The sequence below is a fragment of the Aulonocara sp. 'chitande type north' Nkhata Bay genome, linkage group LG19, assembly GCF_057382095.1.
Source record: "Aulonocara sp. 'chitande type north' Nkhata Bay isolate Kocher_YH1m ecotype deep benthic linkage group LG19, A_spYH_male_GT1.1, whole genome shotgun sequence".
In the NCBI taxonomy this organism is placed as follows: domain Eukaryota; kingdom Metazoa; phylum Chordata; class Actinopteri; order Cichliformes; family Cichlidae; genus Aulonocara; species Aulonocara sp. 'chitande type north' Nkhata Bay.
Genome location: NC_141362.1, coordinates 6,022,168 through 6,037,197, shown reverse-complemented (window position 1 = coordinate 6,037,197; position 15,030 = coordinate 6,022,168). Strand labels below are relative to the sequence as shown.

General features: G+C 38.9%; 1 protein-coding gene across 1 annotated transcript in view; it reads left to right on the top strand.

The window, feature by feature from the left end:
- akap6 (A kinase (PRKA) anchor protein 6) overlaps nucleotides 1-15,030 on the top strand; it is a 226,508-nt gene that overhangs the window by 188,261 nt on the left and 23,217 nt on the right. The window contains exons 18-19 of the mRNA XM_086275898.1: nucleotides 9,913-9,996; nucleotides 10,224-10,376. Coding sequence (XP_086132024.1) covers nucleotides 9,913-9,996; nucleotides 10,224-10,376 — 237 coding nt within the window. The remainder of the gene's footprint in view (nucleotides 1-9,912; nucleotides 9,997-10,223; nucleotides 10,377-15,030) is intronic.

Below are 15,030 nucleotides of genomic sequence, written 5' to 3'. Positions count from 1 at the left end.
CCCGACCACATCGTTGAAAACAAATTATATTTTTGTGACAGTTTGAGTGAGAGAGTATAAGTGCTCATAAAGACCAGGCTGAACACTAATAACTGTTAATTCCCTGCTACCTGTTTGTACATGGAGTTTTTTTCACCTATAACTAAATGAATATACAAATAAATACTGCAGGTTGGACACTTATTTGTGGGACATGTGCCAGTTGGATTTCAAGTGTCCTTTTCACAGTGCAAAAATTTCCAACCACAGTATTAAAATAAATGTTAAAGGTGATAGACAAAGATTAGCGGCAGACAACTTGAGTAAGCAGGCATGACTCTGATCGTTGCCGCTATGACTGTTAATTTATTTGAAAGCGTAAATGCTGAGAGTTACCAAAAGTTTTAGTACTGCGCGAGAGCTTCATGGTCCACTTCTACAGCAGCTTTTCACTGACCTTATTAATCATCAGAAATATTTAGAACAAAGCATCAAATATTTCTGGCACGAATAAACACACACATACACACACACGTCGGGTATCTTCTGGGGACATCTAATTGACATAATGCTTTCCCTAACCCTAACCATAAACTGTCACTAAAACCACATTTTGAGTCTCAAAAATGCCTTGAAACTTGTGGGACCAGGATTTTGGTCCCCACAAGTATAATAAACTTCCAATTTTTTTGTCCCCACAGAGATATGAATACACGCACATATTGTAGTTCAATCAAAGCGAGTTCAAATTTCCGATTTTATATGACAACATTAGCAGTGCAGTGAATGAATCATTTTAAGATTTTATGTTCAGATACACAAGTCAGCAATAATTATCACTGGCTGGCTTGTTTGATGTGCACAACCTGGATTGTATTTGCTGCAAACATGTATCGATACCAATATATTATATACATGCTGATTCTGTCATAATTATAGAATCACTGAACAAATTTTAAAAGTATAATTATATATTGAGGCAAACTTGTAAATAAATAAATTTGCCTCCACACTGCTCCCCCTGGTGGATACACAAGACATTACTACTGGTTTAACTCAATGACACTTAGCGGTGTTACTAATCATCATTACATCATCCTAGTCTTCGGCGGGGGATATCATTACGGCCACCCATCAGCCGGCAATCGATCAGAATTCATTCGGGAAGCCGTCACGATCCCGTCACTGATGAGCCGCCCATTTTAAGTGGCAGCATCTGTAGTTATTACTACGTTCATTGCGGTCAATACACAGTGAGCATCAGTAATCTATCCAGTAATCTAATCTTGGCAAATAATCCTCATTCTATTCATATGGAAGTAGATGAACGTAATCTAGGCAGCTGTCTCTTTTCATGGTTTCAGTACAGCTCGGCTGTTAGCTACACACCCAACAAATTGTCTCAGGTGTGACAAATTTATACTGAAGTCTTTTGTGTATTATAGAGTCAGACATGTTTAGTTCTTATGTAAACATCTAGAATAATAAAAGTAAAACTCAAAATGTCTCAAACATTGCTGTCATTGACAGTAATAAACTGAGATACTATTGAGACTACTGAGACTATTTATTCAGATCAAGGTTATTAAGGCCTACAACTAAATTAAAAACCCAAACTAGGTTTGAATTATCTAAAACAAAAAATTAAAACTGACCATTATTTATTGTAATGCCTATACTGGTTTTCCTAATCTTGAAATGGTTCAAGATTAGGAAAACCAGATTAGAAACAATTTCCCTCAGGGTACATAAAGTATTATCAATCAATCAATACATGAAAGTAAAAAAGTACAAACTAGCACTGAAGGTAATACAAGGTAAACTTAATTAAACATTTTGAAAAAAGAAAAGTCACCCTGTAAATTAACAGAAACTAAACTGAATTAAAAACAAAATGTCAAAATGAACTAATTAGAAAATACCTGAGATGTTTTGTCCCTTTCTGATTACAACCATTGCACAATCAAATAAAATGTCAAATGTTGTCTTAAAAAATAATTCTTAACTTTGGCCATTTTTAACATTTTGTGACAATTTTGACATCTTGTACTTCGGGAGGTAAGAGATGATGGAGCTGATCCAACAAAACCGAAACACTGCCCACTCTAAACCAATACATGATCCAAGATGTTTTAACCCTACTTCTTGATGTTTATTCCGTCCACTGGTATTAACCAAAACTCCAGAACAATAATCTAACTTCTCGTAAAAAAAAAAAATCTAGCAAGGTTGTGGATTTGTTCTGCAACCATGTACACTGATTCTCCAGTCCCGACCAACACACCAGGATAGATGTTTCCTATCCTTGTTTCAGCCTCCAAACCCTGAAGGACAGGCTTTCTGCATAATGACGTCTGTCAAGGTGCTCTTCAACGAACCGACGGAGCCGAGTGTGCTTGCTCTGTAACGTTAGTCTTTGTATGAATTCAATTAGACATATAGACGAAATGAAACTGTAACAAAGATGAAGAGAGACAAAGAAGAGGATGAGAAAGAGGGAGGAGAAAGAAGAAGACAAATGTCAGATGAGGAGAGAGAGTTGAAGAGAAAAGAGGAGAAAGATGGGAAAGAGTATGCAAACAACAAAGTTTGGGTAGCTTTAGGCGGTATTAGCAGCAGCAGAGGGAATATGTGTGTGGGAACAAATTGTCGACAGGAATTCATTAGGCTCGTTGTGCGATAACGAGTGCTTGTGGTTTTAATTGACTTAATCAACAAATAGAATTAATCAGAGATTTCTAATTAATGGTAATTGATTGAAATATCCGCTGGGTCACCACGCAAGCAGCCAAAATTCTCCTTCCCTCTCTCTGTGCATCGCTCTCTTCATTTCTGTCTCAGAATCCTTTACAGTTTGCCCTTGTCTGCTCTCCCCGTTGTCTCTCATTTGTTTTTCTTGTTCATTATGCCTTTATGTAGTTGTCTTTCTTTTTTTATTACATTTTCTTTTTGTTCTTTCTATTTCTGGTTACCCTCGCTGTGGCTATCTGACTTTGTTTTCTTTCCTTTGTTTTTTTTTAACTGGTGATCTTCACGTTTGGTGTTTTACACAACATTTACTTTGAATTAGATCGGGTCAGCACAGTGGTTAGCACTGTTGCCTCACAGCAAGAAGGTCTTGAGAGTCTCCGGGTCGTCCGGCTTGCTCCCACGGTCCAAAGACATGCAGTTACTAGGAATAGGTTAATAGGAAACTCTAAATTGCCCATAGGTGTGAATGTGAGTGCGACTGGTTGTCTGTGTCTATGTGTTAGCCCTGCGACAGACTGGCGACCTGTCCAGGGTGTACCCTGCCTCTCACCCTAAGACAGCTGGGATAGACTCCAGCCCCCAAAGATAAGCGGTAGAGAATGGGTGGATGGATAGATTGCATGACCAACAGTTTGAACACTTGTTTCTTCGGGTGCTGATGAGAAATAATCCAGTAAGTTTGAGAAGTCCACAAGTTCGAGTTTATTAATGTTTCTCGGTGTTCACATCACAGTTGATCTCATCCGTCCCTCCGTATTTGTCAGGCTGTAGTAATTTTATGGCAAACAGCAAAATACAAAAAACGCTCGGGTATTGAAAGACACTGTTAAATATGTCATTAGATTTACTGTCTAGTATTCAAAACAGGTTTTCCGATAGACAGTGTATGTATTGTTTTATATAGGTTCAGTTCTGTTGCTTATTGTTTTGAAGAGATTTTTTGGTGTAACCTTCATTTGTGAAATCGCAGAAAAGGATTTGGTGGAAAGGCCCCAACACTAATGAATCCTGTTTATTTTAATCCAAGAATGATGGCTTTTTAAAGACTCTATATTCAGAAAATGACACATCTTACCCACTTCTATTCTTATGTCTCTGTCTCACCTCTGTTTCAAAGTGCTTTCCACTCGTGAAACACTGACATAGCAACCACAGTAACAACCTCCACTCTCCTCTCTCTGTCTTTTGCTTTTTCTCCCTCTCTCACACCTCCCTGCATCCCTCTCCTCACGGCAGGTCTTGGTAATTAGATTGTGGAGATGAGGAGGTGGCGGAGAGTTAAGAGGATTTTGTTTTTAGGAGAAGGAGATTTAAAGAATGAGAGAGATAGAGCAGGATGGAGTAGGGGAGAGTGAGAGATCAAGCTTGAGAAAGCCAAGGAGTGAGAGAGGAAGAGGGTGAAGGGGGAATTATAGAAAGAGGAGAGCAGATCCTTTTCCTTTTGTTTATCGTGAGCCGGTCACTCTTCCTGAAAGAAAGTGTTGAGTGACAGAGATACATGAAGGGAGGGAGAGAGAGACAGAGAGAAAGCAAATGAGGAGATAGTGAAATCATTTGTCTTTTGAGTGTCTCTTCTGCTGGTCAGCTTTGAATATGACAATCTGGAGAGATCTACACAAGCCATTAACAGCTTTTCTTGGTCTGACGCTCGAGATGGCTGTGAAATGGACAATTCCCGATCAGATGCTGAAGGACCACAACCTGTTCAACACGAAGGACTTAGAGGTTCCTCTGAAACCTCATGAATTCTTCTCTTTGGCAACCTGGACGAGCCAGAAGCCTCGCCAAGGATGCTAATTTTATCCACTTATTTTCTAAATCTGTTTTCTCATTTCTAATTAGGTCTTGTGTTGGTGAAGTACTCATTAAATCAAGAGTGTCTCTTTTGCTCCATTTGAACCATAACAGTCTCATACAGTGCCAGCACTGGTGTTGACACACTTCATCTTATGCTCACCCACAAGTAAGATTTCCTGATACTTAAAATGCTTTCACACCGGACATGTTTGGTGTATGTTAAACAAACTCCAGTATATATTCTTGTATAGGACAAATAACTCAACTGGAAGAGATTTCTTTGGGCAATTTTACATTTTACAGAATTGCCGGGCCAATTCTGCCCCCAGGGCCTTATATTTGACACCCTTGATCTATGTCCTTCAACTTAAACTGATTAAAAGGCGTATGTTTTGAATATAATATAGTGTGTTTTGAAATTTTAAAGCTTTATCACCAGTTTAGGTAAACTAGTTTACCTTTCTGAGGCCAGCATGTGAACAATTAGTGGTGCTGACTCACATCCTAGCAGCTTCACACTTGGCCACAAATCGTCATTAAAAGTCCCATTAAAAAAAAAGAGGCAAAAAAGGGGGCAACAACTGGACACACACAACACTGATTTCCTGGTCTAACTTGTGACAGTTATGGAAAAGCAGATCAACAGAATCACAAAGTTTTTTGCAAATGGCACAACAGGAGACCGAAGCAATGTAGGAGCTTTAACTTGATATCATAGGCGTATCTACTATAATCTCAATGACTTCAACCACAAGACTGAGGTCAGAGGTCAAGTTTTCTGAAAGTCTTGTGACTGCAATCACTGAAGAAGGAAGTCGCGTAGGATTTTCAAATTAGTGCCGTAGGTTCATCTGCTAAAAATCTTGGATGAGTTCAAATCTCACTGACCTTGACCTAAAGGTCATAGGTCCATGATCAGGTTTTCTTAAAATCATGTGAATGCGAAAACTTAAGGTGGCGATGTAGGATTTTTAAATTGATACCACAGGTGCTTCTACCAAAAATCGTAGACGAGCTCGAATCTCAGTGACCTCGACCTCAAGGTCAGCGTAAGTTTTCTGAAAATCTTGTGAATGTGATAACTTGAGAAAAAGGCAAAGTTTTTGAAATTGATACCATAGGCATGTTTACTAAAAGGCTGAGGGGTATCACCATAGAGTCATCATTTCCCAAAAGAGCAACTTTCCTGCCTTTGTTTACAATTACCTTTGTTTTGTCTTTTCTATTCCCTCACTAGTCTCACTAGTCTTTTCTCTCAGTCTTCACGCTTTTGCACATTTCCCTCGTTTTTACCTTCACCTCTTTGTCGACCTATCTCACACTTGCTTTTGGCTTTTCTGTCCATCTCAACCTCCCCTCTACATTCTCCATCCCTTTCTCCGCAGCCACTCTATGGCTTCCCATGTATTTTTGAAGAAAAGCTTTTTAGCAAATATTTGTCCAACTGTGTCTGTAGAGCCCTCTGAGTCAATACGGACCCAGCCAGGCTAGACCGGTCCAGAGAAAAAGAGAGTGAGAGAGGGGGGGATCAGTGCATAAAAACCAGCAGTGCAGAAACAATAGAAACTTAGGAATCTCTCTCTTTTTCCTTTCTGTATGGAAATGAATTCACAAAGAACAGAGTTTTGCTCTGTAAAGCTTACCAATCTGCGAGCATAACACTTGTGACTTTCACAAGTAATGCAACTGTTGGTATACCGCTCATATCCATGTTAATGTGTTTTTAAAGGTGTTTTTAATATAGACAAAAAGAGTAAACTCCCTTTGTGAAAACACATAACCTTTACCATAAATTCTCTCAAAGAGAAGTTTGTTGCACTTGCACTGACAAACAGTGAAGTTGTGTCTATTTTTCCTGGTACCCACATATAGTTTTCCTCTACATGAAGTCATGTTTTTCTTGAGACATTTACTTAATTTCATGTCATGCTGGGAGGAAAGGGCTTATTTTAGTTAGGTTTTTTTTCTTAGTTTTTGGATCATTATATTGTTGTGTTTAACAAAAGCAGATCGCACTCACATTAGTCCTGCCTACAAGGCTCTTCATCATTTAATTAACAAGGCAAATATTCTTAAAGTATTATAGAACCAAGCAGCTAACACTGTTGGAGACGGCATCAGTGCTCTGTTGGTAACTACACCAACGTCCCCCAAATGTTTTCAAACAGATTTTTAGTTATCTCAATTAATACACACTTTAGCAGCTATTCATTTCTTTATACTTAGCAACTGTTAGCTAACAGTTTATCTATACTGTGCTATCTATTGTTAAACGGGTCTTTTAATCTCAGATTATCACGTTTTTGGAGCATTTTCTGCTAAACACCCACCAGTTTCCCATTTTCGAGATGTACTCTATCTACTATTTCCAGACTGATAATTCAGGTTAAGTTTAAATAATACTAAAAGGCATTGAAAATTCAAGAAATGCTGAAGTGGTGCCCTGAAGGGTGGGACAAGGTATAAAAAGTGTTCTAATTTCTACATTGTGCAACTGAAATGCATGCAAATGAATTTTAAAGTCTTTTGAAATTTAATCATGTCTGATTTTTTTTATTTAGAATTTTACATTAAGAAGCAGAGGGGGAACAAAGTGTTTCCCCAAACTTTATGGGGGGCATTATATATGAAAATGCTACATTGTTCCATGTTTAAGACCTCCAGGACAATGTGCATGGTTACAATGTGGTTCTCGAAAACAAAATATTTGCATAGATTTAACTAAATAATTTTCTTTTCATTATAATTCTCCAGAATTTGCTTCTATTCAGATTAGACAGTCCACTAATATTTTTGGTTTTGGGTTACAACTTAACATATTTGCTCAACCCAGCATGAAAGTTGAATCAAACTAGTATAGTCGAATTTAATGTTAAAAAGTATTCTACATATTTAGTTTTTCATCTGGGATGTGAAAGTTTTAGTCAGATATGAGATGACAAAGCAGAAGGCCCACTGTGATTTGAAATGGTGCTTTTACAAAAACTATTTACAATTTCCTGTTCTGAACTTTAGCTAGCAGCTGTATTTCAACTTTTAATCAGTTATGTTTGTCTTTACTGAGTCTTACTCTTGGCCTGATATGTCAGCCGTCAATTGTATTTAATATCAATTTTTTAAATTTAATAATGAATTCACACTTTTCCCATAGCGCTATTCTTCTGTAGCAGTACCCTCACGAGACATTTGTTTCCCTAGTTGAAAACCCCTGGTCTGTACTATAATGGTTTATCCATGGTTCTGCTGTGCACTAGACACTTATCAGAAGCCTAATAAAAGAAACTAGATTTAAAGTCTATTACTAAACCTTAGGGCACAGTTACATTGGGATATACAGTGAATCATTACACAGTCTTTGTACATGACTGTATTGATTAAGTATTGAAGCAAATGAGTTTGCAAGACACAGTTGAGTAGACAGCTCAAAAATGGGTCTGTTAGCCTGTTAAATTTGTTTGTGGATGGCAATAAGTTGTACACCTGTCGTAATCCATCAGGAAGCACACAGCTGGTTTTCTGTGGAGCAGAAAGATCTTGCATCAGCACCGAAGCAAACGGATGGACTGGTCTTCACTGCCCAACGAGTGATATAGAGAAGTTTCTCACATGCTAAAAAGCTCATTTTGAAAACATTTCTCAATCAGCATATTTGGTTTTCAAAGTGTTGTTCCAGCCCCAATCTAGTTTAATACGTCTTCCTGTGCTTCCTCTGTGCTGTCTGCTGCACTTATTTGGCGCGGAACGAGTATCACTCAGTCGTTTCATTGTTTAGAGCCTCCTCCCTCAATGTAATACACACCTCCTGTTTGGAATAAATTTATCTGCCACCCCACAGACACACACGCGAACACACACTTGGCTTGTCCTCTTGATCCTGTCTGCTGTATTCTGCATCCCCATCTTCTGTTTAGACAACCAGGCAAGCCACAAATATGCTAAACTGAAGAGAGCGGGAAAGAGGAGATGAAAGACGGGAGAAGAAGTGTTGAGTGTGTGTGAGAAAGAGGCAAAGTGTGAATGTGTGCGCACGCAAGAAAGAGAGAGCGAGAGAGAGTTAGAGGGAGAGAGAGAATCCCATTTCATTGTAATAGTGTTTAATATTTATTGGAAAAATGTAAAGAAAATGTAAAGGAAGTGCTTTTCAGCGAGCAGGCAGGATTAGCATAAATAGTTTGGGGCTTGGACGTGCTTGGTCCCTGCCGCAGAGGAGTAAGGCTGTCCCCTCTATTCGCTGTCTCACACACAGAAATATATGCATATGTTTGCACATACACCCACTGCTACACAAACTTTATGCACAAGCCTGCACGAGTAAACACTGAAACATGCAAACACACACACACACTGACCTTTGAGTGTGGAAACTCATCAGCATATAGTGATTTATAATAGGCACTGCCAATCCTTGTTTCTTTTTTTTCCTCTTTTTTTGCATTTATTAGACAGAAGCCGGGAGGGAAGCAGAGAGGGGGAATATTGGCTGTTGTCATTTATTTTATGCACTGTTGCTGCTGATCAAGGATCTGTGTGCTGAATTTGACTTTATGCTAATAAACTGCAATGAATGACCAGAATTTAACTACAGTGAAGTGCAGCAAATGTAGGTCTTCTTTCTTGATCTTTTATTGTTAGAGAAATGAATAATTCTGGTTTATTTAATGTTTAGGGTGTTGTTTTCATAATCGTGTCCATAATTTCTCCCTGTGTTAGTATTAATGAAAATTCGGGACATTGGTAACATTGTACAAGAAAGATGGAGGGATTAGGGGCAATGACAGTAAGTCTGTAAAAGAAACCAACAGTTTATGATCATTTAAACCAGAAAAGTACAGCTAATTATCCTGAGCAGTACATTGAGTCGAGCCTCGTTGAAGCACATAAATTGTACTTTACGTGCTTCTTGACATACTTTTAACCATAAACATATTACAGTAAAGTAAGAAGTACTAACAAAAAAATGTAAATAAATATATATTTATTTAAATATATTTATTTAAATAAATAAATAATTAAGAGAGCATAGTGTTGCATGAAAGAGGACGCATATGATTTGTCTTTTTCTTTTGGCAGGAATCTTTAGGGGTTGTCAGAGCAACTCAGACTTTTTGAAATCTAAAAAAGTAGCAGGAAAAAAATTGAATATTTTTGGTATGGGACTTTTTTGTATCCAAAAACCAAACCAATTTAAGGTTTGAAGTTGGAATTTAAATTTTTTTAAAGGAAATGGGGAGCTTAGCTAACGTGAAACAAACCACAATATGATTTTCCAACCTCTACAAGAAGTTTGAACTAATGAGCTGACGCTCAGCATTTCTTGTTGTTGTGCAAATGAGCTGCTTTTCTGACCTCACTCTCCTCGTCTTTCGCTTCCATGTTGCCATCCAGCCCCTGTGTTCGGACATTCAAGCCCGACGGCGTGGGGTCTCCTCTGTTCTGAAACTGTGCCAGAAGCTGCTACAACAGAGCCAGGTGGGTAAAGGAAAACACAACTTAGATGATGGAAAGTTGGCTGCCAATGTAAAAGAACTGTGGATTCACCTCACCAGCAAAAGACACGAGTTATATATAACTCACAAAATATACTTTAGAAATGTTAAATTTTATATTTATAATTTTTAGACTTTTGAAACCCTGAGAAGAATAAATTCTGTTGTCAATTCTTACAATAAATCGATCTAATCCCCACCCTAAAACAGTCGGGCCCCATGGCTGAGGTGGGCCCTGATGCGGAGCAGCACAGAGAGGCCCTGCAGCTGCTGTCTATCAACCTAGAGAGAAGGTGGGAAGCGATCGTGATGCAGGCGCTGCAGTGGCAGAACAGACTGAAGAGAGAGCTGGGAGAGCAGCAGGTTAGAGCGCTCTGACATTTACACTTTACATCCTTCATTCTACACTGCAGGCAGTCAGCTGACGCGCTGTTACACTCAGTGAGCATGTCAGCGTTTGATTTGATGCTAAAATGTGCCGTGAAAGACAGATGGTGCCGCGATTGAAGCCGCGGTGTTTTGGTTATGGAATAATTTTTATAACCCGAGACAGTGTCATAATATTTTGTGAAATAAGCATCAACTCCTGAACAAAGCTGTTTTTATTTTTTCCTTAGGTAACCCCCCCCCCCACTTGCACACACACACAAACACATGCACACGCACACACTCCTCCTCCTCCCGTGTCAAACATACGCACACTCCAACCCCCCCAGGCAAAACTGTGGAACAAAATGAATGTTATTAAGGTGTCTAACAGTTTGGCTGTGGTTAGATAACAACATTTTCTCTAAGGCTCTGTGTAGAAGTAAAATGAAAGATGCACTAAGGAGGATTTCAGTGCCTGGACTGGAGTTTGTGATCAACTTTTAAAAATAAGTCACAATTTCTGATGGCTTTCACAGATCCCGCGCTAGTTTTGAAAAAAATATAGATTATCGTAACCTTTTTCTTTTAATTTCATACTCTGTGACAATTCTGGCAAACATCTGTTTTTGCTTCTTTGACTGGTGGATTTCCCTCACGATTCGAGCCATGTTTTTTTTTTGCTATACTGATAACTCACTGCTATTAAATTGCAACAAAACTCAATTTTTCAGAATTTTCTCATTTTCTTTCTTCAGTCTTTTATTTCTCTCGTTCTACTTAAGATAATTTGAAATGTGCATAACCAAAACACAAGATTATTTGAATTGACACATATTTCAGTTATGTTACAGTAACTCACATTGATGGTGAGCTGTTACTGTCGCATGTGCCTGATGCCCACCTACCACTTCTGGGTATTTGGAGTAGGCAGTCAAATGAAGTTTCTCTTATAGCTCACAACTTCTTGTTCCTTATTTAGTTTAATGTACTGGTCTGTAAATAAGGAAGGCATGAAGCCAAGCAGCTGGAGAGTATTTGGACGATTCTTTTTGGGGTGGTTGTAGCTCAGGAGGTAGAGCAGGTCATCTAAATGGTAAATGGACTCATTCTATATAGCGCTTTTCTACTCTCTCAGAGTACTCAAAGCGCTTTATACAAAATGCGACATTGACCCAATCACACAAACACTTTCTTCTAAACTTTGAGTGCTTCCTAACTACATTCATACATTCACACACATTCATACTCCGATGGATGCATCGGAGAGCAATTTGGGGTTAGTGGTTCGATCCGTGGCTCCTCCAGTCTGCATGTCAAATAATCTTGGACAAGATACTAACCCCAAGTTGCTCTCCGATGCTCTAGTAAGCAAAAGGTTAAAAGGTACTTTTTCTGTCCCACTGTCGCCAAGTGTTTGCTTACAGGTCGGGGTTTTCTCTGTATTATTGTAAAACACCTTGAGGCAACTGCTGATGTGATTAGGAACTTTGTAAATAAAATCTAATTGAGTCTGAGTAAGAAATCATTTTGCTTGAAAATTTAGTTTTGTCTTTCACTGTAGTCAAACAAAACTTAAGATTTGGGACAAAGTTTAATGAACGTGGTAGTTTTTCTGGCTACTAACTCAGCTTAAAGTTGTTTTCAAAATCTTACAATTTTAAAAAAAATTTTATGCCCAGGAAAACTTGTTGTGAATTATTAAACTTATATAACAGATTATACATAATGTTCTCTATGGGTTGTCAGTATATCATTAGTAAAAGGTTTCTTAAGATCTAAAGATGCCCATGTTGTCTGCAGAGGGTTTATTCTCAGGCCTTGTAATTTTACTCAGAAAATAGCATTATTTTTGTGTTTTTTACTAATTAATGTCTTAACAAGAAAAGCTAAGTCTCATCAGAACCTGACTAGAGGAAAGGTCAGAGGATTACTAAATCATTAGGAATATAGGTGGTGGAGATATGTTATCCCAGAAACTACCCCACCAAATTTCATGAAACTGGAGTAAAGAAGTGGAGCACAGGCAACGAAGACTTTGTTGACTTTTTTTTAACATGTTAAGTTACTTTTTGAAATCCCCTGTAGTCTACAGGATGTAACAATGGTCTGTACTGAACAAAACTATCCCCACCCTGAAGCCGAGCCACTATGAGAGGCAAAAGTCTCTATGGATATCCTGCATTTTAAAAGTCTGCCTATGCTGAACCTTTATGTGCCAAGTCCATTCTATATCAGCGAAGCCTTCCTGAAGCTTCCAGTTGATAAAAGCTAATCTGTTAGTTTTCCAGTGTGATCAATGTCATGGAAGCAATGTTTCATCTGACACCTGCTCGACAAACAAAAGAAACAAATGAGATTTTAACACTTTGACAGTTTGCATATTAGAAAACCACGCATGTCTGGCACCATGACGGCACATCGGCAAAAAGAAATCTGTAGCTGATGATGCGTTTCAGGTTCCATGTTTCAAGTGCTCACTTATCACAGCGATGGTTTAACGCTGCAGTATGACAGCTCAGCACATGGGCATCTTGTCTGAGGAAGCAGCTTGTGCCATTGGTGTTCAGCGAAAATTCATTCATGAGGGAGCCGTCCACAGCTGAGCTGCTTGGGCAGATCAAAAAGCTGAGTGCTTTCTTCAGCTGAAGGCAGGGAGCTACAGCAGAATGGAAGCGTTATGGATCTCTAATAGTGATGAATATAGAGGCAGAAGGAGGGGGGCGTTTGGATACAAGGTGAAGGGTTTGGCAGGGAGACACATGCACAGTCACACTTACGTAAGCATAAAAAGCTGTTAAGCTTCAAGCACTATTGTGTTAGACTAGTGCTTGCAAGCAGAAACACAAAGTGTCGTGCCAATGTGAAGGGAACGTACAGTGGGGAAAATAACTGACAGATATTCATGTGCTAACAGCTCAGAAAAAATAGGAAGAGAAGGAAGGTGAAAGTAAAGGAGGGGAGGGGAAAAGGAGAGGAGGTCAGGAGTGTGTAGGAGGACAGAGAGACCACACCGTGTCACACCTTTGGTTTAGAATTTAAGCACAAACTAAGTGAAACCTTCTGGGGCCAAGCAGGAAGGGCACTCTTTAGACTTCCATGTTAAAATGACCAATTAAAAAACATTAAAAAGCTTGTAGAAAACAACCATTTGGTTCTTTATGGACGTTTTTCTGCCTTCATAGCAACTGAATCCTCACAACCAGCCAGGTATGCCTGGAGGTTTCTTCCTCCTGCAGAACAGGGAGTTTTTCCTTCTCACTGTCACCAAGCTTGCTCACAGGGAGCGCTGTGGTTGTTGGGGTTTTCTCTGTATAATTGTAAGGTTGTGATTTGGCACAAACATATATAAACAAAATTTAATCAAACTGAACTGAACAAAAACAAACAAACTTCCATGTGGATACTATAAAGGCACTAGAGCTCCCGTTTTAACGGCACAGTGGTTAGCACTGTTGCCTCACAGCATGAAGGTCCTGAGTTCAATTCCACCATCAGGCCAGGGTCTTTCACGGTGTTTTCGTGGGTACTCCAGCTTCCTCCTAATGTCCAAAGACATGCAGTTAGTGGGGTTATATGTGGTCATAAATATTTTGTACTTGTAAAAAAGATTTGTGTGTGGACTTAGGAAAAAAAACCCTGCAAGTTACAAGTACGGATTTTGACCCTATTTTTCTTCCTTTCATCTGATTGGTCAATGTCATGTCAATCACAAATGTAACAATCCAATCAGAGAACAGATGGGTTTGGCTGTCGGAGGGGCGCTTTTTTGAACTGCAGGTCCTTGAAGGGTGATACAGTTTGAAGCTGGAGGATCGCTATATAAATATCCGATAGCAGCTAGGTCCCCTAACTTTCAGTAGCTGTTGAAAGGAAAAAGTTGTGGTATATCAGTGGTTAGAAATACCATTATTACTTTAGGATTAGTTTAACACAAAGTCAGGGCTGACCCAGGACCATTGCTGTGAGTCACAGTGCACAGCATAAAAGTCCTTTCACATCGGACGCAGGATGTGCTGCTAATGCTAACTGCTAACTAAAAGCAAAGGATCCAGAATTTGTTGCGCTGGCTGCTGGGCTCTGTGGGTTTTTGCAGCAGCGCTACCTGTACTAGATGCACACACAAATCTTTTTTACACATACAAATCTTTTTTACGCACACACGTACAAAATATTTATGACCACATTTTGAGCCCATAGGGTTAGGTTAATTAAAACACTAGGTGCAAATGGTTATCTATGTCTTAGACCTGCGACACACTTTTGACCTGTCCAGGGTGTACCCTGCCTCTTGCTGTAAGACAGCCGGGATAGGCCCCAGCGACCCTGAAAAGGATAAGCGCAATCAAATGGATGGACTTTTCAAATCATTTAACTCTTTCCTAAAATGTTCTTATTCATCATTTACTAAGTGTGGTATAAAAACAAACAAAGAATAAATAAATAAATACCATTCCATAAAATCAGTCTAAAAATGTGATACTTTCTTTCTACAGAAATAAAAATATGCCTCTTTAAACACCAGTGACCATTTAATAAGGTCACTCTTTCAAAGATATTCTGACCTTTGATGATAAATATGCCAAAAATCTGAGAGATGTATTGATTGGAGCTGACTTTACCTTACCACGTGGGAATTTCCCATGTTTAA